This window comes from Balaenoptera ricei, chromosome 15 (assembly GCF_028023285.1).
Source record: "Balaenoptera ricei isolate mBalRic1 chromosome 15, mBalRic1.hap2, whole genome shotgun sequence".
Taxonomy (NCBI): Eukaryota; Metazoa; Chordata; class Mammalia; order Artiodactyla; family Balaenopteridae; genus Balaenoptera; species Balaenoptera ricei.
In genome coordinates, this window is record NC_082653.1 from 80,980,972 (window position 1) to 81,007,858 (window position 26,887).

Genomic DNA, 26,887 nt, shown 5'->3' on the forward strand with positions numbered 1-26,887 from the left:
TCCTCACATGGGGCGGGGTCGGGGTGAATGAAGTGGGAGCGATTCCTCCGCCCCCGCGCTTACCTACCAGGCCCAGCGGGGCCCGCCCCCCCTGCGCCCAGTCCAGCGCCCGCTCGACCGCCGGCCGCTGCCCTGGACCCTGGCGTCCGGCTCCCCCCGGGCCAGGACCCCGCGTCGCGGACCCACGATGGCCAAGCGCAGCTCGCTGTTCATCCGCATCGTGGAGGGGAAGAACCTGCCCGCCAAGGATATGTGAGCACGGCCGGAGAAGGGAACCCCAACTTTCCGGGGAGGGGCGCTGCCCCTTATGCCTGCCTGACCTTTCTGGGGTCCACACGGCCAGCCCACAAATAGAGCAGTGGTGAGGGTGTGCCGAGTGTGGCTGCAGTAGGAGACTGGCAGGGAAATGGGGACAGTGAGATTTGCTGCGAGCACCGGACAGGGGATGACAGGGAAGGGCCGGGGTCTGGGGAGGGGGCGGGGATCTGTAAGGGGCCTTAGTGAATAGGGAGGGAGAGAACGGCGGCTCAAGAGGGGAAGAGACTTTGATAGGACAGGAGCTGGGCGTGGGGGAGACATCGAAAAGGAGTTGTCTCCATGCACTGCCGGCGGGGGGGTGGGGCGGGGTGTGGCTGGAGGGTGTGGGGTGCCCCCCCTAGAAACGAGGGGTCTTCCTCGGTAGTTCTGGAACCCTTAGCACCTGGGAGTGTGCACGGGCTGTCCTGGGGCTTCCTGCTGTGCATTTGGGAAGGGAGGGGCTGGCCTGAAGAGTGGACCTTAGGTCAGGAGGCTGGGACCGGTGCAGGATGGGGGGCTGGGTCGTAGCTGCTCTTGTACCCTCGGCTTTACCTGAGCCGTTGCCTTTAATCCTCACAACCACCCAGCAAGGTCGTTCTCACCATTCCATTTTACAGACGTGGAAACCGAGGCTCAGAGATGTGAAATGCTGGCTCCAAGTGGCGGAGCAAGGTCTTGAGTCTAGGGCTCCTAACAAGCACTGACACCTAGGACCTTCCCTGGGCCCTGGCCAGATCTGAGGAGGTTTCCGAAGCCCCGGTCCCACCCTCCTCAATAGGTGCCAGAGCTGAGCAGTCCGGTCCCATCACTGGCTCCCTTGTATGAGCCTTAGGCAGCTCACTGTCCCCAAAGCCTCAGTTTCCCTGCTGTAAACTGGAGGTGGGAATCCCTCTCAGATAAGAGCGGTGGAGAGTACGAAGCTTGAGGGGCCTCGCTGCCTAGAGGAGGGGGCGGGGGCGGGGGAGCCCGGAGGCAGCATACGGTCCAAAGTCTGGCCGCCTCCCCACCCCCGGGCTCCTCAGGGCGCTCCTGGATGCAGAGAGGTGGTGGACTCGGGAGTGGGGTGCAGGAGGACCGGGCGAGGGCATCTCCCTCGCGCGCACAGTGGCCCCTGTGAGTTTCCCAGCACCCTCAGCGCCATGAGCAGTTCCAGTTCAAGGCCCCCTGGGCCTGACGAGGCCAGGTTCAGCCGTTGCCATGGCAATGGGTGAGGGAGGGTGCTGGGCGGGCTGTCTCAAGGTGGGTTTCCCTGCGTGCGGGGGAGTTGGGGCGGGAGCTGGGAATGTGGTCTCTGAGGTGGGAAGGCAGATGAGCTCTGAGAAGGGTCTCAGCCTCCAGGCCCAGCCTCTAAGCACCCCCCACGCGGGCACTGGTATCTAGGTCAGCTTGGCCTCCTGTGGCTGGTGGCGGCTGGGAGGAGCAGCCCCTCCATCTGTTGCCTCCCTCCGCATCCCTGCAGCGCTGGCCCTAGTGCCCGACTCTAGGCTTTCACCAGCCTAGGGCGGTGAAACAGTGGACTCTGCCTACCTGGGAGCCATGGTGCCCGGTTCCCTGCCCAGCCCTGCCTCTGCACAGCTGAGGGACTCCACCAAGTGCCTCCATCCCCAGGGGAGCGGCCACCAAGTTCTGAGGGTTCTGCCTCCAGAATCTCTGTCCTTGCCCTGCCCTCCTGCCTCCTCACCTCCCCCTACCTCCTTTCCTCTGCCTTCCCCATAGAGGCTGGTGTGCGCAGCTCTGACCCGTCAACCATCTCTTAAATCCAGCTGTGAAACTCCGCCACCTCAGCCCCTCACATTTGGGCTACTGGCCTTCACAGCCCTGCTTTTGCCCATGTGTGAGTCTTCTGCCTTCAAGGACTCCCCTTCAGGGCTCACCGGAAAACTCCTATTCACCCTTTAGGACCTCTTCCAAACTTCTACTCCTCTTCAGGACTTTCCCTGGTGCCCTTGGGTAGGGTTCCTTGCCCCTGTTCCATGCCTTCCAGCACTTTGGGTCAGCTGGAGTTAGGACGAAGCCCTTGGTAGCAATTGCTCCTTCGTGGGCTGCCTGCACCACGTGACTCTGAGGTCAGGAACCATGACTCATTCGTCTTGGCATGCCAGGTCCCTTAAGGGACGCCTGGTCCACAGTAGGGGAGATTCAGATGTGTCCAGGACCTTCCCATTTAATCCTCTTATTAACCCTATAAGGTAGATATGCTCCATTTGTAGATGGGGAAACCGAGGCTCAGGATGGGGAGGTCCTTTGCCAAGGCCACACAGCCAGTAGGGGGAGAAGTCAGGATTCAAACCCACTCTGCTGCTGACAGGCCAACCTAGCTGGACCCAGGTTGCAAGCTTGCCAGAAGGACTCAGTGGGGACCGAGCCTCGCAAATGCCACGCAGAGCGTTTGGCTTAGGCATGGCGGGGGTTTGGAGGTCACAGGAGGCCCTCCCCAAGTGCTGGAGGCACGGGGGGCGGTGAGCCTGCCCCACTGGGCCTCATCAGCCCCAGTTTGTCTCCCGAGCAGCATCCCTTCCAGCTGGGACTTGCATGCTTCTGAGGACGGGGAGTTCACTTTCATTCATGGTGACCCATCTTGACTGAGACAGTTCTGAGGAAGGGTGTCATCACACAGTGACCACCGGCCTCCCGGACACTTCCACTCATGGGTTTTGAGTCCCCTTAAGGGCACAGAGCACAGCTGTGTACCCCATCACCAACAGCTTCCAGAGCCCATCTGCTTCTGTCATGCTTCCTCCCATCCTTGGGGGCCTGGGTCAGCCATACAGGAGCTGAGTCTCATGGTGACCAGTGGCCAACTGGCTCCCACGCCCAGTGGCCCTGGGGACGGGCCCGGGACTATTTCGGGGTTTACCCTGATCCTCCCCGTTCCACAGCCTGGAAACTGCCAAGGCCCTAAATATAGAGGCCCCACAAGGAGCCAGGCTGGGCCAGCAGCGGCTGTGAGTGGCTTGGAGAAGGAGAAGTGGGAGAGGGGCCCAGCCCAAGGGCCTCATCAGGGCAGAAGGCCCAAGTCCCAACAGCTGGCCAGGGGCCACAGTTGGGCTCAGGTCCTTAAATCTGGCCTCAGCCCCCTCTTGACCCTGCCCCCTTCCGCCCCTCTGATCCAGCCACCCAGCTCACGGCTGCCCTGAACGCTAGGTCTGCTCCTGCCCGCAGGCCTCTGCCCACCCCAGTGACCCCGCCTGCAACAGGAGCCCCAAACCTCACTGTTCAGTAGGGATTCATTCGTTGAGCTGAGCAGTGGGCAGTGCCGGGCTTACAGGGAAAAGCAAGAGATTCCTCGCCCCTGGGGCTGCCAGGAGGCCCCAGACCTGGAGGCAGAGGAGGCCTTGTGGTGGGGGGGCAGCCACTGAGGTCTCAGGCCACCCTGACCTCTCCCTCCTTGCTCCGAGTTACACATGCAGCTCCTGGGCCCGGCCACCCAGCCCAGCTCCCGTGGTGCACGGGGCCCTGATTGCTTGAGGCCCGGAGTCCCCTGGCTTTGAGGCGGTGGGATGCAAGCTGGGATGTTCCCAAGGGGCTCTCTGGAGGAAAGGGCTCTTGAATGATGGGGGAGAGGGTTACAGACGGAAGAAGGAGGAGTCCAGGGCAGTGCTAACATTTACTAAACACCTCCCACGGGCTGGGCCTCACATCATGCCAGGGACCCAGGGAACCTACCCTGTGAGCTGGCATTACAGGTCCCACTCTACGGGGAGGGGGGACCAAGTCTTAGGAGACATTTCGCATCAGTGTCAGGAGAGCCTTTGGAGATGTTTGTCTCTAGTAGCTTCCTCTGCCGGAAGATCCCCTTTTGAGAAGGAAAGCTGGGCTTGGAATTCCCCAACCTCCAACATGCAAAAACACTTCCTTTTTATGGAGGCCAGGCCTGAAGGGCACTTCTGAAGACAGGCCGCCCCCACTTCTTGCCCAGTAGTGGCCCTGGGCCTGGCCAGGGCTGCCCTCAACCCCAGGAATCAATTCCCCACCAACAGAGACAGGGGGAACCAAGCGGTCCTGGGTTGCCTGGCCCATTCGTTCTTTTCCAGATGGCTGGGAGCTTGAGGCCGAGGGTTTTATTCTTTCATTCATTCATTCATTCACTCATCCAATAAACACTCAGGGGACCCCGTCTTGTGCCAAGCCCTGTCAACACAGAAGTGGTCCCCACTCTCAGGTAGCTCATAGACAGGTAGGGGAGGCAGCTGGTGACAGTACATCACTAGCAGTGCTGGGATGGAGGGAAACGTGCCAGGGAGGGGGCTGGCGGTGGGATGGCAGGGGAGACCTTACTCCGGGCCTCTGGGACAGGAGAGGGCTCTTAGTGAAGGGGACTGAGGAGGGGTCTTGGGAGGAGTGGGAAGGCAGTCCAGGCGGGAGGAACGGGAGGAACCAAGTCTGAGAGGAGAGAGTGAGGGGCTGACTTGGTTGAGGGTAGGCTTTTGTGACTGCTGTTTCTGTCTTCCCTGGTTGAGGCGGGGCAGGGGGGTGGGCTGTGGGAGGCGGCAGGAAGGAGAAGCACCCTTTCCCGAGCTGGAGAAGCAGCGGGCAGGGGAGCCTTGGTGCACGATCCTGCCTCTGCCTCACCAGCCCCCTCCCAGACCGAGGCTGGAGGTACACTTTCCTGCCTGAGGATTCTTTGGGTCTCAGTCCAGGACCTGGTGCCTCAGCCTTGACTGTCTTTTTCCTGGGGTCACTGGGAGCCCCTGAAGGAGGAAGGAGGGGTGCCCACGGCCGGCCGCCCCATCAGTCAGCCCCTCCCCGCCCCTCTCTTGCAGCACAGGCAGCAGCGACCCCTACTGCATCGTGAAGGTGGACAACGAGCCCATCATAAGGTACCGCCCTCGCCCCGCCCCCACCTGAGGGTGAGTGAGATGGGCTGCTCGCCATTCCCCCGGCCCGGCCCGTTCCAGCTCACACATCTGGCGGGGTGTGTGTGTGTGTGTGTGTGTGTGTGTGTGTGTGTGTGTGTGTGTGAAATTTGCATGGAGATTTGCGTGGCGAGGGCTTGGAGCATCTGATTCCCTGGAGCCCATCGGGCCCTAACAGCCTGCTAGGAGGTAAGAAAGACCCACAAGTCTTGCTAATTACTGACCTTAACGCCCATGGAGTGGTTATCTAGCCTGGGCTGGGTGCTTAGCCAAGGGCCTCTCACCGACTCTGTTGCTCTTTACAACCTTTACAACCCGCAGGAGGGACAGATGATGACTAGTAACAACCGCTGTCACTTAGGGGATGTGGTCTCCGCCAGGCCCTGTGAGGAACCTTTTCCAGCCCGTTTAATACTTCCAGTGAGCTCCGTACGATAGCGTCACATCCCGTTTACAGAAGAACTAACTTGCCCAGAAGGGCCACTTCCCCTGGGCATCCCTTTCTCCATGGGCTCCATGATTCTGGGCAGGGTCTTTGCTGTTTGGTCCCCTCTCTCACCCAGGCCTTTGCCTCCAAGTTCATGGCCAAAGCGGCTCAGCTCTTCTGCCCATCTGGGTGTGCACTGCTGATGGATAGCCAAGGCTGCCAGACTCACAGTTCTTCTCACTGCAAACACCTTTTTCCAGATTCTCTCCTGAGCATGGACACCATGAGGGGGAAGAGATGCATGCTCTGATTGTCTCAATGACAGACAGGGAAACCAAGGCCCCAGAGTTCAAGTGACCTGTCCAAGAACTGGTTGGGGTGAAGGAGATCCCCGGAGCCTTCATCTGGGTCCTTGGGGAGTTTCAGCTTCCCCACACCCACATACCCTGCTGAGCCCTATGTGTTGAAGGTTCTGTCCTGGGGGGGGTGTTCGGCCAGAACTGGGTGAGGCTTTGCCCATACAGGACCTCTGTGGGTCAGGACCCAGACCTTGGCTCTCAGGGCCCCCAGGAGGACTCTCTGTCTCCAGAGTCAACTTGGCCATCCCCCTGCCTCTACCCTCAGTGAGTCTGTTCAGCATCAGGAGCCAGGGGGAGGCTTTGGTCCTGGCTCTGCCACTGTCCTGCTGTGTGACCTGAGGCCAGCTACTGCCAACTCTGGTCTCAATTTCCCCAAATGGAAAATGGCCTGATAGACGCAGCCTGTGCCCCACCCAGGGCAGAGAGGAAGGTCAGGAGGGAATGATTGGTGATGGACGGTGGGTCCAGGACCTAGCAGAGCAGTTTTTCCCGGGAATGGAGGCAGATGTGGGGAAAGGTGGGCTCAAGCCACACAGCCCCGCCTTGTCCCAGCCCGGGGCCTGCAGGCGGCCCAGGCAAGTGCCGAGGGTCCTCTCTTGCAGGACAGCCACTGTGTGGAAGACCCTGTGCCCCTTCTGGGGCGAGGAGTATCAGGTGCACCTGCCGCCCACCTTCCACTCGGTGGCCTTCTACGTCATGGACGAGGATGCCCTCAGGTGGGTGGAACCCCAGTCCTCAGCTGGGGCCCAGACCCCGCCACCTGTCCCTCTCTGGCCCATTTCACTGCTGGGACTGCTGGTCACGGCATCCTCTTTCCAGCCTGGAGGGAGGGGGAGCCCAGGGGGATCTGGAAGGTCCAGGGTTTGGATGTGCGGTGTCTGTGTATGTGTGTGTGGATTCATTGTGCTCCCACCACATCACGCGTGTGCACATGCACTGGGCGTGTGCACATGCACGGGGATGCAAGCTAGGAAACAGGCCCCCGGAGAGAAGAGCTTGGCATGTTTGTGGGCATGCGTGTCAGTCCACGTGCGGAAACATATCCCACGCCCATGAGAGGGCCTACAGAAGGGTCATGGGTCCGGCTCCGTGGGCTCCTATAAGTGACTGGAGTGTTAGTCTCCCTGCTCCCGCCAGGGGCCCTGAACTGCGCGGGAGGGGGTCCTGGGCTCCGCACCAAGCCCCACCCAGCTCTGGCTCCCTCTCCACCCTCCAGCCGGGACGACGTCATCGGGAAGGTCTGCCTTACCAGGGACACCCTGGCTACTCACCCTAAGGGTAAGATCCCGGGAGGGAGCCCACTCCTGCTTCTCCTCCCCTGGCTTCCCTCCCCTGTCCCCCCACTGGTCTGCCCAGTCCCCGGCCCACCCTCCACTCTGAGACCCTTCTTCCGGGCTCCTTCAGGCCCCCATACTCAGGAAAAGCCATTTCTACCCTCCCCAGAAGGGCCTGTGGCCCTCTCTAACTCCTGCACCCCGGCCTCTGTGCCCCATTCTGTCCCCGCCCTCAGTTGGGACCACATCCCCCCCAGGGCAAAGAGGGGCTGCTAGTGGTGGGATCTGAGGCCTCTGGAGGCAGAGGAAGGGGCCTCTTTATGCTGCATGGCCAAGGTGTGGGAACCCCTCCTCCCAATCTGGCTGGCTCTGTACGCCACGGGGTCCCCTCAGCCTGGGTCCTAGTGTCCTAAGCCTGAGGGGTCGGCCTGGAGCGGGGCTAGGCTGGAGAGCGCCTTGGAGGATTCTGGGGATGCGGACATTGTTTGGAGGGGTCAGCCCTGCCCCAGCCTCACCGTGTGACCTGGTGCTGCCTCCCCTGGACTGAGTCCCCATCTGCCAATGCAGGTTCAGACCAGGAGCTCTGAGACGCTTCCGGCTCTGCTGGCCGGGGCCCCTGTGACTCTCAAGGGGCCTCCCCAGCACACACCTGCTCCCGTCTGTGAGGCTGGGGCAGGCCTGGGGGCGGGGGCGTCTGCTGACTCACGGAGCCTCTTGGCCCCTGCCAGGCCTGAGGCCTGTCCTGCCTGTGGCCCCAGCCAGCCCCTTGGGGGCCAGTGGCCCTAATGATGCCATTCCCTCGTCGCACCCCCATCTGGGCTTAGGCCCTCCTCCCAGCACCCCTGGGTGACAGCCACTCTCCCCCTGTTTTAAGATGAGGAAACTGAGGCAGAGAGGCCGGTCCCAGGATGGGTCAGGGTCAGGGCCACCAAATGCAGCGTGGCACAATAGTGAGGACTTGGACTTTGACCCAGGCTCTTTTAACCACTGTTGTTCAGCTTCTGAACCTCAGTTTCCCCACCTGTCACTGGGGACAGCAGCCCCTGCCTCACGGGAGCTTGAGAGGCTTCCGAGGGGACTGTGTAGGGGCCCGTGGTGCCTGGCGGGGCTGAGAGAGAAGGGCCAGGGCCCTGGCTGAGCCGCGGCCCCTCAGGTTTCAGTGGATGGGCCCATCTGACGGAGGTCGACCCTGATGAGGAGGTGCAGGGCGAGATCCACCTGCGGCTGGAAGTGGTGCCGGGGACCCGGGCCTGCCGGCTGCGCTGCTCTGTGCTGGAGGCCAGGTGAGCCCTGGGAGACTGGGCAGTGGGCCCCACGAAACTAGAGAAACCCACTGTGGATGCTGGCTGGGCCTCCTCTCCCCCGACTCCACCTCCTGACCGCATGCCTCCTCCCTGGAAAGCGGGCTCTTGGGCACACGGGGGCGGCTTCTCTGACCTGAAGACGTTTCCCAGATGACCCCGCTCAGGAGGCTGTGTCTCTTAGGGGAAGGCATGATGTTCTAATGCTGGAAATTCAGGCATCCTAGAGAAGTGGGGGTGATGGGCGACAGGGGACCCTGAACCCTGATCATACCGCCCCAGTGCCAAGACTGGGCTTCCCCTGGCTTTAACTTCAATATGAACTTGGCCCGACTTGTGAGGTGGGCGGGAGTCCTCGGTGGGGTGGGGGGGTGGAAGGAGTGGCTGAAAACCTCCAGATGGGAGGGGCGGGGTTCTCACCAGGAGCGACAGTGACTTGGGTGGGAAGATGGGCCTGTCACCTGTGACAGGGAACCCCCCACCCCTACCAGGGTATTTTTAGCTGCAGGCTCCACTCCCATCTGGGTCCGAGTGTGAGTCACACACGCTCCATGAGAAGCACCTTCCTGTCTGGCTCCAACCCCCCTCCGCCGGCTCCTTGCCTGGCTCTGGGGTGGGAGCAGGCGGGGGCCCCCAGCCTCCCCCTGCCGTCCCTTGGAGGAACACACCAGCAGGCCGGCACCTGTGGAGGAGCTGCGGGGTAGCTGGCCACTCTGGGAGGAAGACCTCCCTCCTGAACATGAGGCCTATGGCTCCCCCGGCTTTATTGTCTGTCCTGGGGCCGGGATGTGGAAGAGGCACGGCCAGCTGGAAAAGGGCTGGCCTTGGGCAGAATCACAGTCACGTCCCTCACGCTCTGTCATCCTCGCGGGCCATCCACGCCTCTCTGCTCACCCACTTCCTCCTTCCTCAGGCTCGCCCGGGCCAGGCTTTCTGTAACCCGCATGCTCACACGCACACGCACACTCGCACACACGCACACACGTGCGCACACGCTGCCCAGACTGTCGGGGACACGACGGCTGGGCCAGCCTGGCCTCCTCTTCGCAAGTGCCTGGGTGGGAGTGGGGGGCAGTGGTCGGTCAGCCCTCTGTCTGGCGTGTGAGGGGACTCATCCCCCAGGCTCCTTGGCTCCAACCCCTGTAAGGAGCTGCCTTTGTGGCAGAAACAGACAGGACATTTCCTCCTCGTCTTTCTGGGCAGATTCTCAAGGCCAAACTCTGGAATTTTATTAGACAGTTCTGAGGAGGAAAGAAAAGCAGTCACGAGAGGCATAAAATGGAAAAGACCGAAAGGAGCAGAAAATAATATTTCCAGGGAAGGGAACGGGGCTGGGCTTTGTGGTTCTTCCAGAGGGTTCTAAGCTGGGGGCACCGCGGCCAGCCTTGGGCTTCATAAAGGACCGTCTGTGGAGAGAGGGCAGGATGGTGGTCAGGGCCGCTCACCAAGGCCTCCCTCAAGTAGGGGGGATATTGCGGGGACAGGCCTTCTAGAAGCCCATCATCTCAATTCAAGGGATTATCTTCTCCATTTTACTGATGCGGAAACCGAGGCTCAGGAAGGTGGCCGTTGCCCTGGAAACTGGGAGGGGGAGGGGGGCGCCCCTGGCCCAGGCTGTCCCACGGCTGAGCTTGCCTTGCCTGCCCCGCCCACCAGAGGAGGTGCAGCGGCCGACCTGCAGCGGCCGAGTCAGAAGGAGCCTTGGAGGATGCCCCCGCCCCAGGGGTCCATGGCGTGACCACGGTGGGAATGGCTGGAAAGCTGACAGCCACCCAGCTTGCCAGGCCCAGGATGAGCCCAGGCCTTTCCAGCCCGGCGTGGGGTTACCCCACAGTGGTGGGGTGTTAGCCCAGGGGACGCTTGGTGACAAGTGGATGCTCTCCTCCCTCGCAGGGACCTAGCCCCCAAGGACCGGAATGGTGCATCTGACCCCTTTGTCCGAGTGCGCTACAACGGCCGGACGCAGGAGACCTCGGTGAGGAGGCTGGGGGACCGGGAGGGGGCAGGGGGGTCACCTGGGAGGTCAGGTTGGGCCTGCAGTCTTACAGAGGAGGCTCAGAAAAGTGGGGACACCTCTCCGAGAGTGCACAGTGGGTCCAAGCCCTTCTGGTGCCAGCTCCTGTGGCCTCAGCTGCCTTTCACTTCTGGCCCAGATGGGCCGAGACAGCCCACCTGGGGTTAATCTGCAAAGTCCAACAGCTGCCCACGCGACTTTTCTCACCTCTGGGGAACAGCCAGGGTGGTGAGCTCAGTCCCGGCGGGGAGGGCGTCGAGACCTGGGTTCTCAGTGCAACCTGCTACCACTTTGCTGTGTGGCCTTGGACAAGTGCGTTACCCACTCTGGGCCTCAATTTCCCCACTTGAGAACCAAGTAGGGGTTTGGACAGGAAGTTTTTACCTCTGCTATTTCGGGGCCTCTGCCTGGACCGAGGAGAGGAAGCTGCATCAGGGCTCCTGCGGGGAAGGTGCAGTGTGGGGGGTGTCTGTCCTTGGCTGGGCCTGGGGAGCCTCATGGCGTCAGCCCCGCCCCCGCTGACCCTTTTCTGGGCAGATCGTGAAGAAGTCACGCTACCCACGCTGGAACGAGACGTTTGAATTCGAGCTGGAGGAGGGGGCGGCAGAGGCGCTGTGCGTGGAGGCCTGGGACTGGGACCTTGTCAGCCGCAATGACTTCCTGGGCAAGGTGAGCACCCTGCCCCTTCAGGCCGCACCCGCCCGGCCTCCATCCCGGCCATCCCGTCTGGCCATCCCCAGGAGGCCCGGGACTCCCCAGAGCCAGCCACTGGTGCTCAGGGACCCTCGGAAGGTACCCCCTCTTAAAAGAACAGTAGCTGGCAAGGAAGAGACCTGAGGATACCAGCCCCAGGATGCCCCCCGACCCATAATGCCTCTGCCCCACCCCCAGGTGGTGTTCAATGTCCAGAGACTCCAGGCGGCCCAGCAGGAGGAGGGCTGGTTCCAGCTGCAGCCCGACCAGTCCAAGAGTCAGCGGGAAGAGTGAGTGCCTGTGGCTCGGTGGCAGGGTTGGCAGGGCTGGCTCTGGGCCCTGGGAGGCAGAGCGTTGGCGCCAGCAGGGAGACAGGTGTGCTGGTCAGGGGTGGGTGATGCCGCCCCAGGTTTCTTGTGGCCCTCGCCCACCAGGCCAGCATCCTTCTCCATCTGGCCAGATCCCGCCTCGTCCCCCTTCTCACAGTCCTGGACTCAGCCCTGTCCTCAGAGCTCCAAGGCAATACACGTCTCCTGCGTTCTGTCTTCTGGCAGATTCTAGAACAAGCCTTCAGATACTTTCCCTTTAAGGGTTTCTCTGCAGACCTCAGACCAGTGTTCAAGTCCCCAGAGCTCTGAGTCAGTTTCCCTGAGCCAGAGCTCCTCCCAATTTTCCAGGAATAGGATTGCCAGATAAAATACACGATATTCAGTAAAACTGAATTTCAGATAAACCTTGAATAATTTTTTAGTGTATGTCCATCCAATATCTGAGACAAACTTATATTAAAAATACTCAATTTATCTGAGTGTCTTGTATTTTTATTTTGGTAAATCTGGCAGCCCTATCAAGGAAGCCCTCTGGCCTCTTTGCCCACTACTTAGCCCGGAAGTGGAGGACCAGCAGTGTCCCCCACCTCGGATGCTTCAGCTCTGTCTCTCCACAGGAGGCCCCAGACCGCCCCCCCCCATCCCCACCCTCAACAGGGCAGAGGCTGGGCGCACGCCTGTGTCCAGCTCCAAGGCATTTCCACAGAACCAGCCACAGCGGACTTGATGGCTTCTAGAAGCCATGTGTCACTTAGCCGTGCTGTGGTGCGGGCAGCGGGGGGCCGTAGAGACTGTTAAGTCTCGGTCATCGGCCTCCCCTAGAAGGGTCAGAGCAAGGGAGCTTGGAAGTTAGGTCTAATGGGGCAAGGTGCTTACCCTGTTTGAGCCTCAGTTTCCCCTGGCAGGTTGTTTTGAAGCTTGGGGATTTGATTGGCTTCCAGTGTAAAATATATATATGCGGGAGCTATTCTCTGGGAGTTGACAGGCTCAAGGCTGGGGAGTCCACATGGGTGAAGCCTGGAGTCCACAGGAGTGTAGAGGTGGCGGGGAGCCAGGCCTTGAAGACGGATGGAGTTCCCCTGAGGACGGAGGCAGGAAAAGCTTTCCAAACAGAGAGAACAGCCCGGGCAAAAAATGGGAGGAGAGGCAGTGCAGGGAACCAAGGTGGAGGGCACGTGCGGAGAGACCGCAGGGAAAACGGAGGCAGTGGGGAAGGGGGCACGGCCCCGGGCAGCCTGGGTCCCTGGTGGAGAGGTCACAGGCTGCCCATTCCAGGGGCAACCTGGGCTCCTTGCAGCTGGAGGTGCGGCTGCGGGACGAGATGGTGCTGCCCTCCGGCTGCTACCAGCCCCTGGTGCAGCTGCTCTGCCGTGAGGTGAAGCTGGGCACCCAGGTGAGGGGGCCCCTGGGGGAAGGTGGGAGGGTCCAGGGACAGTCGGTGTGTCCTCCCTGTCCTTCTAAACCCACTCTGAAGGGCAGAGATCTGAGTTGTCAGGATGGTAAAGAACCAGCCAGTGCCCAGGGCCCCTCTGTCCCTTGGGAAAGTGCCCCCCCTTCCCCATGGTCCTCTGCGGTCCTCAGAGTGAAGGGTTTGGCTTCCCCTGTGCGTCCTGCAGCCCCACCTCTCCTTGCTGCCTCCCGCAGAGCCCAGGGCAGCTGATCCTACTCATCGAGGAGACGACAAGCACAGAATGCCGCCAGGACGTGGCCACCACCCTGCTCAAGCTCTTCCTTGGGCAGGGACTGGCCAAAGACTTCCTGGACCTGCTCTTTCAGCTGGAGCTGGGTCGCACCAGTGAGGCCTGGGAGGGAATGGCCTGTCTGAGAGCATGGTGGGGGACAAGAGCCCAGGACTCCAGGGATGCTGGGAGGAGAGAAATCTCAAAGTCCTCCTGTAGGAGGCTGATGGGTCCGATTAAGGAGGGAGAAGGGTCAGATTAGGAGGCAAAGGAAAGAGCAAAAGGCAGAGGTGGGGTGCTGGGTTGGGAGGTGGCCAGGAGGCTCTTTACTGAGCATCCAGCACAGAGCCCCCAGCCCCAAGGTCCTCCATCCTCCTCCCCAAAGCCTTGTCCCTCTGCCAACTCCCTATCCATGGGAACCTCTGCTTGTAGGTGAGGCCAACACCCTGTTTCGGAGCAATTCTCTGGCCTCCAAGTCCATGGAGTCTTTTCTGAAGGTGAGTTTGCATAGTATATTGTCTTTGTTTTATAGATGAGGAGACAGGTTCAGAGAGGCTAAGAGACAGAGTTGAAACTTAAACTTGACTCTTCTGTCTCCCGTCCAGGGCTCTTTAAGGATAAGACTTTCATTCACTCATTCATTCATTCATTCATTCATGTAGCTGCAGTTTGTTGAGCCGCCTTCCCCTGTGTGCCTGGCTCTATCCTGGGTGGATAGATGCCCGAGGTGGCTGGGAGGCCAGCTGCGAGGAAGATGGCGGGCAGCTGGAGGTGGGAGTCGGGACCAATGCGGCTCGCGGTGGCCCCCAGGTGGCTGGAATGCGGTATCTGCACGGCGTCCTGGGCCCCATCATTGACAGGGTGTTTGAGGAGAAGAAGTACGTGGAGCTGGACCCCAGCAAGGTGGAGGTCAAGGATGTAGGGTGAGGCCAGGGGTGATCCCTGAAGGCGCGGTGGGGGGGGGGGGGGGGTCAGGCCCTTTCTTCAAGTGTGTGTTTAGAGCTCTTTCTGCCTGGTCTACCTTTCGTCTGCACTGCCCACCTGGGCGTGGTCTCTGTGTCCGTGTCTTGGCTGATGTCTTTCTACGCCTCTGTCTCCGGGTGCCCCTGTCCGAGTCATGAGTGCAAGCGCTGACCTCGACCTTTCTGCGGGTCTGCCCCGGGCTCACTCAGGTGCTCCGGGCTGCACCGCCCGCAGACCGAAGCTGAGGTGCTGGAGCAGAGCGCGCAGACGCTGCGCGCCCACTTGGGGGCGCTGTTGAGCTCGCTCAGTCGCTCGGTTCGCGCATGCCCCGCCGTGGTCCGCGCCACCTTCCGCCAGCTCTTCCGGCGCGTGCGCGAGCGCTTCCCCAGCGCCCAGGACGAGGTTCGCCCTGTGCCGGTGGGGCTGGGCGGAGGGGAGAAAGTGGGGGGGAAAAGAAGTGGTGGAGCCCCAGGATGTGGTAGGAAGGGCCTGATGGTTAGAAGCCGAGGGCGGGGCCGGGGCCGGGAGTGGGAAGGTGATGCGGAGAGGTGGGGACAGCGCCAAAGGGAAAGGGGCTGTCAGAGCCCAGGCCTAGGGGAGTCCAGCCCCCAACTCTCGCGCACCCCTCCAGAACGTGCCCTTCATCGCCGTCACCAGCTTCCTGTGCCTGCGCTTCATCTCTCCTGCCATCATGGCGCCCAAGCTCTTCCACCTGCGGGAGCGGCACGCAGACGCCCGCACCAGCCGCACCCTGCTCCTGCTGGCCAAGGTCCGGGACTTTGGACACTGGCGGGAGGTGCCCAGCTGGCTGCTGAACAGGGGTCCTTGCCTGGACTGCCGTGTGTTCCCCACTGGCTCCAGGAAAGCCTTGTGGCAGGCCAGCGGTACCCTCATGTGGCGCTGCACTTCACAGTTTACAGAGCTTTCTCATGGTCACCCAGTCTCATGGATAAGGGAACAGGTCCACAGCAGGAGGTCGCCCAAGGCCTCACAGCCTGTCAGGGGTGAATTGGAGTCTTCTAACCCCCAGATCTACTCACTCCCAGGCTGCACTTAGATCTGTTTGGCACCAGGTTGGGACCAGGGTACCCAGTGGAGCGGAATCTGTTGTTAAATCTGCAGAGGAAGGTCACTAGGTTGGGCCCAAGTAGTCTCAACTGTAAGTCCCCGAAAGGTCTCAAGCTGTGATCCATTCACCCCTGACCCCCAGTGGGGATAGAGTAGGCCCGTGAGCAGAGCCTGTGCCATCTCAACCTCCATTTCTACAGTGGGAGTAGTACAGACTGGGTGGGGGTGGGGGGAGCGGCAGTGGCCCGGCCTCTGACCCAGCAGAGCCTGGCCTTTCTTGCTGTCATCCCCCAGGCGGTCCAGAACGTGGGCAACATGGACACACCAGCTTCCAGGGCTAAGGAGGCTTGGATGGAACCGCTGCAGCCCACGGTGCGCCAGGGCGTGGCCCAGCTGAAGGACTTCATCACCAAATTGGTAGACATCCAGGAGAAAGAGGGTGAGCGCTTCCCGGTGCGGCCCCGCCCTCACCCGCCGATCACGTTTGCCCCGCCCCCGTCCCATGGCTTCGCAGCCTTCAGTGCCTCTCGCAGCTCCACCCACAGCCTGCTGTTGAAGTTTGCTCCGCCCCCGGCCCCGCCCCCGGCCCGCCCCTCCTTCCCCTCCAGGGGGCTCACTTGTCGCCTTCCCTCCCTGGCCTACAGAGCTGGACCTGCAGCGGGCCCTGAGCTTGCAGGCGCCGCCAGTGAAGGAGGGGCCACTCTTCATACACAGGACCAAGGGCAAGGGCCCCCTCATGTCCTCCTCCTTTAAGAAGCTCCACTTCTCCCTCACCACGGAGGCCCTCAGCTTTGCCAAGACACCCAGCTCCAAGGTGGGTAAGGAAGGATGAGGGCAAGTAGGGCTCTGAGGGGTTATAACATCCTGCAGGCACCTATCGCTTCCTCGGAGCCCATCCCAGGGTCCACCGGGGTCAGAGAAGAAAGCCAGGCAGATGCAGGCTCCTGGTGTCAGCCACAAGGTCACTTAAGACCCATGAGAAAGAAGGTCCTCTGTTCAGGGGGTCCTGGTGTGGGCAGCGGCTGCAGTGTCTAGCCCTAGCTTCTAGGTCAGGTGCATGAGGAAGGTGGGGCACTGGGAGCTCAGGGAAGCAGAGAGGGGCTGAGAGGCGTCCTGGGTTCCTGCCCTGTGCACCTAGGGGAAGTGTGTCAACCTCTCTGAGCCTTGGTGTCTTGGCCTGTAAATTGGAGATAATGGTCCCTACTTACCAGGTTGTTGAGAATTAGATGAGATGAGCTCTCTAAGGGTCCAGAGCCTGGCACAGAGCAGGATCTAGACCAATGGTATTACTGAAGACACTACGTCCCCTGGGCTGGCCTCTCCTGAGCACTTTTCTCCCAAAAAGCGCTGAGCACATACCTCCTGGATGGACCTGTTGACCCCCAAGCAGGGCCAACCTAACCCCCAGTCAGCCAGGATCTGGGGGATGGTCTCCAGGAATGCCCAACCAGCCCTGTGCAGTTTGGGGTGGGAGCAGAGGGAGTGAAGGAGCTCAGGTGACCCCTCAGCCCAGGCCTCCCACTTTCCAGCTTCTTTTGCTCTGGGCAGCTGCCCGGCCCTCGGGTTCCCTGGGCAAAGCCTGCCTACCCACCCTCCTCTGGGCCCCTTTCCGCTCCTTGGCACGGAGCTGTGCCATCCCCTGGGCACCCCCGTGTATCCCCCTGTGCAGCACCGCCCGCACCACTGCCTCCTTTCTGCCTCTTCTCCAGCGGCCACCCCAGTGCACGCAGCACATCCTCCTCTGGGCTGTCCCTTCTGTTCTTTGGGAAGCCCCACCCAGAGACGGCTCAGACATGTGTCCTCAGGGCTCCCCTCCAGGTTTCCCCACTCCTCCCAAGAGTTGGCACTGCCCCTCTCTGCTTGTCCCTGAGGCCAGCAGGGGTGGTGAGCTTGGATGCCTGAGGGCCGTGGGGACTGGTCATTCGATGATGAAGGGCCCTGGTGAGTTCCAGAAGCAAGGAGAACAGCGTCTGGGCGCTGGCAGCGTAGATTCAGCTTTAGCAGGTTGGGGGTCCCTCAGGGTCATGGATGTTTTAGGTCCAGAGCTTCTGTCTGTCCCATTTGTATCTCATCACATTCGATGATGGCAGGAATGGGGCAGGGTCCGAAAGGTGGGATGTGACTTTTAGGGCCTGGGAGAACAAAGGTGAGTTGGGAAAATAACTGCAAAGGCACAGGGCCTGGTCCACAGCAGGCAGTGCTTTCCAGCCCCGGAAAGCTGGGTTTCCTGGCACTTTGCTAAAGCTGAGACCTCCCAGGACTGCTGGGAGCCCACAGAGGCCAGGCACATCTGTCTGCGCTCTGTCCCGGCTGAGGGCACTCTCAGAGTAGGCTCCTGGGAGGGTAGGCACTCTGGATCCCCAACACCAACCCCTGATGCTGCAGAAGGGGAGACTGAGGCCCAGAGATGGGAAGTGGAGTGACCCTGGCTAGGACCCTGAGCCTCCTTTCCCCTGTTCCCCCTCTCCCCCAGAAAAGCACCCTCATCAAGCTTGCCCACATCCGGGCAGCAGAGAAGGTGGAGGAGAAGAGCTTCGGCAGCTCCCATGTCATGCAGGTTATCTACACGGACGACGCGGGCAGGTCCCAGACCGCCTACCTGCAGTGCAAGGTGTGGGCCATGCCGAGGGGGCACCTGCAAATCGGGGTACTGTGGGAGAATGCCTGGGTGGGCTGGAATGAGGATCGAGTGAGCCTCCCACCCCCTTGTCGGCCGCATCAGGCACAGCAGGGGTGTGAAATCTGATGTGAGTGCGGCGTGTGTGTCTCCTGGAGTCTGGGTGCCTGGGAGGCCATGCCCATGTCTCTGCGTGGCCCTGCCTCGGCACCCACACGTAGGTCTGGGTGTGGTCCGGTGCGTGGACTGGTGTGTCCCCATGTCTTGAAGCTTCACATTGTGCATGTTTTTGGAAAGTGTATTTCCAAGTATCTGAGTTGCTGCTTGTGTGTTTCTGTGTGTGTGTGTGTATTCACACATAACAATCACACACTTAGGCGAGTGTGTGGCTCTGGGTGCACACTCTCAAGTCCCTTTCTCCTCTGTTCATGTATTAATCCATTCATTCACTCATTCATTCATTCATTCATTCATCTAAAAAATATTTATTGAGCACCTTCTGGGTTCCAGGCACTATTCTAAGTGGTGGGGTTACAGCGGCAGACAAAACAGCATCCTTGCCCTCGTGGAGCTTCCATCCCAGGGGAGAAGATGGACCCATAAATAAATATTTAAAATGTCAAATGGGAACCAGTGGAGACTGAGACAGGGAGGGGACAAAGTGAGGGTGCAGCAGGAGTGGTGCTCAGGGAGGGCCTCTGATATGCAGCATTTGAGCAGGGACATTGAGCAAGGAGGAAGGTGAAGTGGGAGGGGGCGTGCTTTGTTCCCTGCAGTGACTGTCCTGGGCACAGGGGTGGGAGGTCACAGACCCATCCCATGGGCCCCACCTCTAAGGACTCCCTGTTGGGTCAGAGTCTAGAGCCACAGGGAAATAATGGTGACAGCAGAGCCACCACATATAGTTGGCAGGTTGTGGACTGCCCAAGGGCATGGCCGAGGGGGCCAGTGGTGGCTGAAATCCAGCCCACGCTCTGCTCACCAAGCCATGTGCCGGGTGCGGGCTGCATCCGTCTGGAGAAAGGGCAGCCTTTCCTAATTCACCCAAAGCTGCCGAGCGGGCTAGCAGGGACTGTGTAGTTCTGAGAGATAGGGCAGCTTCAAGGATGGAGAGCTTCCCGGAGGAGGTGACCTCTCATCAGTGCCCACCCCCTATGCCCCCTGTAGTGTGTGAATGAGCTGAACCAGTGGCTGTCTGCACTGCGGAAGGTCAGCATCAACAACACCGGCCTGCTAGGCTCCTATCACCCTGGAGTCTTCCGTGGGGACAAGTGGAGCTGCTGCCACCAGAGGGACAAGACAGGTGGGATGGAGACCAGGGCCTCATGGCACTGCATCTGTCCCCGACAGGTCCCTGGAGCCCCTCCTCGCTGGCCTGGCGGGGAGCCACCTGGGCACCTGTGGGCACTCACCTGAGGCCAACCAGGCCCCGCAGTTGCTCTGGACAGAAAGGGTCCCATGACCAGGTGGTTTGGGAAATGCCACTTGATGTATGTGATGCATGTGGGTACCTCAGAGGCCCTGGAGGAGGCCTGAAAATGAGTTAGAATCCCATATCTGACACCATTTAGCCAGCCCAGCACTTCCCAAATTCCTTTGCCAGGGAACACTTTTCTGGCCCAGTGAATGAGCTTCTTGCAGAACCAGTGTTCGAAGGAGCACACTTTAGGAATTCCTTGCTAATGAGGGCTGAAGACAGCCCCCTAATTTGCATATTTCCACACTGGCAGCCTGATACTGGAGCCGTGAGTTGGGGGCACCCTGGGCCTTGGGCACTGGAGGGATGACAGAGAGAAGCTTCTCCTAGAACTTTCAGTGATGATGGAAATGGTGTGTATCTGTACAGTCCAATACTGTGCATGTGCCAGCCCTGAACATGTGGTTATTGAGCACTTGTGATGTAGCTAGTGCAGCCGAGGAACTGAGTTTTGAATTTATTTTAATTTCAATTAATTTTAATATGAGTGGTCTCAAGTGGCTAGTGGCTACCCTCTTGGACAGTAAAGTTCTAGAATGCTCAAGATCTTCCTTCCTTATCCCTACCTGCTTTAGAAAAAAAAATTTTTTTTTTAATAAATTTATTTATTTTTGGCTGCGTCGGGTGTTCGTTACTACACGCAGGCGTTTTCTAGTTGCGGCGAGCTCTTCGTTGCGTTGCTCGGGCTTCTCACTGCGGTGGCTTCTCTTGTTGTGGAGCACGGGCTCTAGGTGCACGGGCTTCAGTAGTTGTGGCACACGAGCTCAGTAGTTGTGGCTCGCGGGCTCTAGAGTGCAGGCTCAGTAGTTGTGGTGCACGGGCTTCGTTGCCCCACGGCATGTGGGATCTTCCCGGACCAGGGCTCGAACCCGTGTCCCCTGCATTGGCAGGCGGATTCTTAACCACTGCGCCACCAGGGAAGTCCCCTTTGCTTTACAAAATTCTTGCTCCCCAGTCACAGAGGAGACTCAGCACTTGGAGCCCCTGGCCTGCAGGCCAGGCCGACCCTCGAGCCCGGTGGGGTCCAGGCCCTTGGAAGCTGGCCCACCTGCTGTAGCCCAGCCCTGGCTCTGAGGTTGAGCAGTGGCAGCTTGTTACGAGGGCGTCCCTGGCTGGTTGGCCTGACCTGCAGCGTCTGGCCGTAACCTTGTGACAGTAACCCTTGTCATTGGTACAGTGGGGCTCCCCAGGGCGCTACGAGGCAGGGCTGGGCAGCCGTATTTTGTGGAGCAGGAAACCGAGACTTAGCAAATGCAGGTGTCTCTGCCAAGGTTGTAAAGCAGCACGTGGCAGGGCCGGCTTATTCCAAGGCACAAAACCCCGGCTCCCCTCACCATGATCTTACAGTTCCAGGCTGCTCCCTGCTTCCTTGCAGGCAGGAATCTTCCAGAAAGTGGTCCAGCTCCCTAAGTTGTATCCTGCACAACTCCCACGTCCTGCAGTCATGGCTCAGGAGCTGAACCCGAGAGAGATGAGAGGCTGCCCCCTGGAAGTGTGGGGAGCCACAGGCAGGCCCTGGGCCAGACTTCTGGCTGTGCCCCCAGCCCAGCTCCGCCCTGGGGGCCCCTGAGTGCATCCCTTGCCCTCTCTAGGCCTCGGTTTCCCCATCTGCCTTCCAGGAAGTTGGACATAAGCGCTCACAGTGCCTGCCTGTAACTCTGTCCTCTCTCTGCCCCCAGATCTGGGTTGCGACAAGACGCGGTCCCGGGTGACCCTTCAGGAGTGGAATGACCCTCTCGACCATGACCTGGAGGCTCAGCTCATCTACCGGCACCTGCTGGGTGTGGAGGCCACACTGCGGTGAGGAGGCCTGTGCAGGGGCAGCGAGTCCCACGCAGCAGGGCCTGGGCAGCCCCAGGGGATATGCCAGGCGGGGGCTGGAGCCGGGATTCGGGCTCAGGGCCCCTCCGCAGTGGCTGGTCTCTTCCCTTGTAATCAGGCTCTGCACCTTCGTGCCTATGGCAGCCACACCTGGGAGGGCACCTGGATCTCTGCAGCATGAGGCTGGCTCATCTTAGGATGAAGGTCCCAAGGGCTGTGGAAGCCCAGGGTCAGGCTGTAGCTGCTCCGTGCCCCCCGGCTGACCCGGCCCCCTCATCTGCCCAGCCCTCCCTTGGTGCCCTCAGAGCACCAGGATTGCCCTCAGCCAACCCGCTTAATTCAGTGGTTCTCAGCCCTGGCTCCAGCTTAGAAAACACAGAACGCTTTTTAAAAACAGGATGCCTGGGCCCTACCCCACTGACTCAGAACCTCTGGTGGGGGCGGTTCAGCATGGGGATATGTTAAAGCAATCCATCGCTCCCTAAGAGCACTGCTTCCCTGAGTCTGTTCGCGTGGGGGCAGCTTTCTCTCCCACACCCCTGCCCCCGGGGCCTGGAGGGGTGCCGGGCAACCTCCTCGCGGCCTCACCAGCTCTTCTAGGGTTCATCTCCTGTGGCTACTGTAGCACGTTACCATACGCTTGGTGGCTTAAACGACACAGGTTTATCCTCCTACAGTAAAAGTGGAATAAGCACATGAGCAGAGGGGTAAGGGATCAGAGCGACCCCCTATGGCCTAGAAGGCAACTGAGGAGGAGGAGTTTCATCTATTTTACCCAAAATAGATCAGGGAGATGGTCAAAGGGCTGAGCCAGTAGAATTCCTAAATAAGGAGCTTCAAGCACAGGGTCCGCAAGGCTGCTCACCGCCCCTCCGTGTAAGCGCACAGAGGATTGTATCTGAGCGACCCGGGGACCTTTGGTGAACCCTGGGTAGGAGCCGTGGTTAAAATGTCCCTGTCTCCTGTTCCCATAAGAATGAAACTCACTCCATGGCCAGGTAACACTAGGGGATTTTCAGGCCCCGCTTGAATCTCTCCCCAAGGGCCCTCTGAAACAGAAGTGACACGGTTCACGCTTGGTTTCCAAAGTGCTTTCCGTTGATCCACCTTTGCCAAGCTGGAGGATGACGGGGGACCAGAGGAGGAGGCTGGACGGGGGGAAGCGGGAGGTGACCAGGGGCCGAGACCTGGGTCCACATTTCTTCCTGTACGTTGAAACAGCCCCCTGCCCGCAGGCGCCCGCTCCAGCTCAGGAGGCCCACCCTGGGTCACCCAGCCTTCTGGGCGAGTGCACCAGGAGCCCTCACATCCTGTCCTCCCCCACAGGGAGAAGCACCGACAGCTGAGTGCGGACCCAGAGGCAGGCCCTGTGCTCCCGGGCCCCGGAGGAGGTAGGTGCTTCCCACCTGACCCCCCTTTCAGGGATGGTGGGTGGGGCCTCCCTCCCAGGGGCCTCCGGCCTTCCAGACAGGCATGACCCTGCCTGCTCTGCCCTCGTCCCGCATCTGCCTCCAGCCCCCGAGGACCCACTGGCCCAGCTGCTCCAGGTACTGCAGGACCTCCGAGAGGCCCATAGGTCCAGCCCAGCTGGCTCCCCACCCTTGGAGCCCAGCCGCGTCCTGGAGCTGCAGACGTGAGGCCGCCCCACACTCCGCGCTGAGCCCCGCCAGGTGCTGGGAGACCCCCGTGCACTCTCAGCTGTTCACCTCGGTCCCTCTCGTTGGGGTGCAGGGCCTGGGTCTCTCCTGGGCTGAGTGAGCTGGGGGAGCAGGGGGTCCGGAAATCCAGTGCTGATACTGCTTTGGCCTGTCGTCACCCACCTGACATGTCCAGGGGACTTCGGGGGCTCCTGCTTCTCTGTGAGGCCTGGCTGCTCCTCGCCAGCCCCACAGCCATCGCTGCCACTATCCCAGACTCCCCAGGGTCCCTCCTCTCCTGCCCAGGGCAGACCCAGCCAGAAACCACCCCTAGGGTGGTCCACACCCAGATGGACTGATGCTTCTTGGACCCAGAGAGGCAGGAGGGAACACGGGGCCCAGGAGACCAGGCCTGGACCTCAGCACCCCCTTTGCTCCCGACCACCACCCCACCTGCTCCCCTCGTGGCCACAGCTGTGCTCCCCGGGAGAGCATCGCGGTGCTCTGTTGCCGACAATAAACCTGCTGTGACTGTGGAGGCTCTGGGATCTTGTGATGGGGGTCAGCTGCTGGTGGGGGTGGCCAAGCACCGGGCCGCCAGCACAGTCTCTGTGCATCCCCACTGCCCCTTCTCTGTTTCCCCCCGTCCTGGGGACTTCCTTTCTCCTCCCACCTGCTGTCCCTGCCACACCCCTGGGTCCCACTCATCCATCTCCCACAGGCTACAGAGCCTGATGTGTCTCACCAGCTGGCCCCTCCTGGCAGCCCCCAAAGAGGCCCTTCCTCCAAGTGTCCTGAAGACTGCAAGTGGGGGCAGGTTCAGAACCTCAAACCACATGGCCTGGCCCTGGCAGTGGCCCTTATGCCAACCCCCTCGTCCCAAGCAAGGCTTCCTCCGGTCATCACCTCCCTGCTCTCTTCCCAATCCATCCCTAGCTACACAGTAACTTTCAACATAATTAACAAAACAGGGAAGGGACAGGGTCTTCCAGCACATTCTTAAAACTCTCATTCAACCAAGCTCAGAGCCTCACCTGTGAATCCCAGACCTCGGACAGTCCCCAAGGGCCCGGGTCACAGGCAGGACCCTTGACCCAGCTGACTAGCCAGAGTCTGGGGCAGGACCATCTGGGCAGGCTGCATGCTGGATTCTTTGAGGGATAGCATAGAAAAGCAAAGGGGGCTGCAGATGCAAGGGGCTGCCCCGCTCCCCTATACCCCGTGGCTTTGGGGGCCATATCGACCTTTTCTCCTGGTCACAGCCTTGACAGCCCACCAACCCAATCCCTTGGATGTTCATCACTTCTTGGTCATGATGCTACCATCCTATGGGCCTCATGAGCCTCTTCACAGGGCTAGGCATCCCCTCACCCTTCCTGGCCCAGGGCTCAGGTCCAGGGTGACTGAGCCTGCTCCCCCCTGCCCCCATCACCAACCCCTGCTTCTCTGGCTACTTCCTTAGGGCCTCACACCAATCCTCCTGCCTGTTGGATCTTCTTGGGTTTCAAGGACCTCATGGTCAGGAAGTATGGACCCTGGGTCTCCTGACCCCCAAGGCAGGGAGGGAAGGGGAAAAAGAGGTGTACACTTGGGTGTGCACTTACAGGGGCTGCAGCAATTAGAACTGTGGATTTTAACGGCACACATGCAGCCGCCCACTGGCAGCACTCACCACCCTTTCCTCCAGTGGACCTCGATGTGGGCACGGCCAGTGCAGCCAGAGGGGCGTTCAAATGAGTAAGTGCCTGGCTCCGCCCCCCCACCTCTCCCGTGGGTACCAACACCCCTAGGTTCTCCTCGCAGGTTCCGGGCAGAGCTCCCTACAACCCAGGATGCCACATTCTTTTTGGAAGCCACCTGGAAAAAGGAGAGGGACAGAAGAGACTCCTGCCTGCCCTCAGTACAGGCAGGTACTGGAGGTCACCCCCTCCACCTGCCCGGGGATTCCACACCACCACTCCCCCAGGATCACCAGGCATGTTATTCATCCGGGGCTGGGGCAGATGCCCCAGATGTCTTGAGGGTCTGATTGGGCCCTCAGAGGCCTACAGCCCAGGGGGTTGGCATTCAGTACAGGGCAGGCACCCCAGGAAGCCCTGAGCGGGCCCAGCTCACATAGTATGTGCCTTTTTCACCCTTTGGGCCCATCTCATAGGAAATCTGGGCAAGTTCCCGCCAACCTTCTCTTGGGAAATTCTTGTCAAAGTAGAATTTTCAAATATGTTTTAAAAAATGACTCATAAAAATGAAACTGTGCACCTCAGATTGGGACTTGAACCCACATGTCGGGACTTGAACCTGGCCAAAACCCAGATTGGCCAAAAGCCAGATTGGACTTGAACCCACACAGCTGGGACTTGGACCCTGCCAAGACCCACAGTCTTCCAACTGAGATCACACACCTGGTTTCAGGACTTAATGACGCTCAGGTTCTTGATGTCTCATCGCAGAAAGAATTCAGTAAGAGACAAAGTGATAGGTAAGAAGTGGATTTATTTAGAGAGAAACACACTCCAGAGACAGAGTGTGGGCCATCTCAGAAGGTGAGAAAGGCACCAGGGTATGAGGTTGTCAGTTTTTATAGGGGTGGGTAATTTCATAGGCTAATAAGTGAGAGGAGTATTCCAGCTATTTTAGGAAGGGGTAGGGATTTCCAGGAGTTGGACCACTGCCCACTTTTTGATCTTTATGGTTGGTCTTGGAACTGTCATGGCACCTGTGGGTGTGTCATTTAGCTTGCTGATGTGAGTGTATACTGAGGTTCAAGGTCTAGTGGAAAAAGTCGACTTGTCCGCCATCTTGGACCCATTGGGTTCTAATCAGTTTATATCATGTCCTTGGGCTGTGTCATTCTTTCAAAGGTTGTGCCCTGCCTCCTTCCCTCCTGTTTCAAAAATATAGAATGGGGCTTCCCTGGTGGCACAGTGGTTAAGAATCCGCCTGCCAATGCAGGGGACACAGGTTTGAGCCCTGGTCTGGGAAGATTCCACATGCCGCAGAGCAACTAAGCCCATGCACCACAACTACTCAGCCTGCGCTCTGGAGCCCATGTTCCACAACAAGAGAAGCCACCGCACCGCAATGAGGAGCAGCCCCCGCTAGCCGCAACTAAAGAAAACCCGTGTGCAGCAACGAAGACCCAACGCAGCCAAAAGTAATAAATAAATAATAAATTTATTTTTAAAAATGTATAGAATTAACATGTATCAGAGATTTATTACACTCCAAGGAGGAAACGAATGTTTGGCAAACCTGGTTCATAGACTATTTTGAGAGTCTGGGTAATGCTGGAATAAGATTGTGATATTAGATACAAAACTGGTTGATGGAAACCTACAAGTTAATAAGTAACTTCAATGTCTGGGCTCTAATTGAATAATAAATACCAAAGTCAAACACAGGGGGATTCCCTGGTGGCACAGTGGTTAAGAATCCGCCTGCCAATGCAGGGGACACGGGTTCAATCCCTGGTCCGGGAAGGTCCCACATGCTGCGGAGCAACTAAGCCCGTGTGCCACAACTACTGAGCCTGCGCTCTAGAGCCCATGAGCCACAACTACTGAAGCCCACGCGCCTAGAGCCCTTACTGCACAACAAGAGAGGCCACTGCAGTGAGAGGCCCACGCACCGCAATGAAGAGTAGCCCCCACTCGCCACAACTAGAGAAAGCCTGCGCAGCAACGAAGACCCAACGCAGCCAAAAATAAATAAATAAAAAATAATTTTTAAAAATAAATTATTAAAAAAAAAAAAAAAGTCAAACACAGGTCCATTCCCCAAGATTAGGGATTGGCAAACTTTTTTGGCAAAGGCCCAGGCATGCAGGTTTTGGTCACCATTACTCTTGTAGCACAAAAGCAGCCACAGGCAATGAGGAAACCAATGGGCATGGCATATTCCAATGCAACCTTAAATGCAAAAACAGGTGGCAGGCTTGATTTGGTCCCGGAGCCCTCACATTTTGACGATCTCTGCCCTAGATATTTATTTATTTCTTTCTAAAACCCCTGCTTTTTTTAATGTATGCTTTTTAAAAAATTATTTATTTATTTATTTTTGGCTGCGTTGGGTCTTC

General features: G+C 59.4%; 1 protein-coding gene across 3 annotated transcripts; it reads left to right on the forward strand.

Moving 5' to 3' along the window:
• The first annotated feature begins 80 nt into the window (after positions 1–80).
• RASA4B (RAS p21 protein activator 4B) lies at positions 81–22,905 on the forward strand. Of its 3 annotated transcripts, none has more exons than XM_059897499.1 (21): positions 81–252; positions 5,061–5,117; positions 6,542–6,655; positions 7,156–7,217; positions 8,367–8,496; positions 10,408–10,489; positions 11,066–11,197; positions 11,420–11,511; positions 12,826–12,943; positions 13,195–13,345; positions 13,662–13,726; positions 14,040–14,152; positions 14,402–14,594; positions 14,824–14,961; positions 15,555–15,699; positions 15,905–16,074; positions 17,734–17,871; positions 19,045–19,180; positions 21,034–21,154; positions 22,502–22,566; positions 22,691–22,905. In XM_059897499.1, exons 1-21 carry the CDS (start codon positions 188–190, stop codon positions 22,810–22,812), a joined length of 2,409 nt encoding a protein of 802 aa, XP_059753482.1. In that variant the 5' UTR covers positions 81–187; the 3' UTR covers positions 22,813–22,905. The 3 variants fall into 3 exon arrangements, with proteins under 3 accessions (XP_059753482.1, XP_059753485.1, XP_059753484.1); XM_059897502.1 differs by having other exon boundaries at positions 193–252; positions 5,066–5,117; XM_059897501.1 differs by lacking the exon at positions 81–252 and adding an exon at positions 304–361.
• Positions 22,906–26,887: the final 3,982 nt, after the last annotated feature.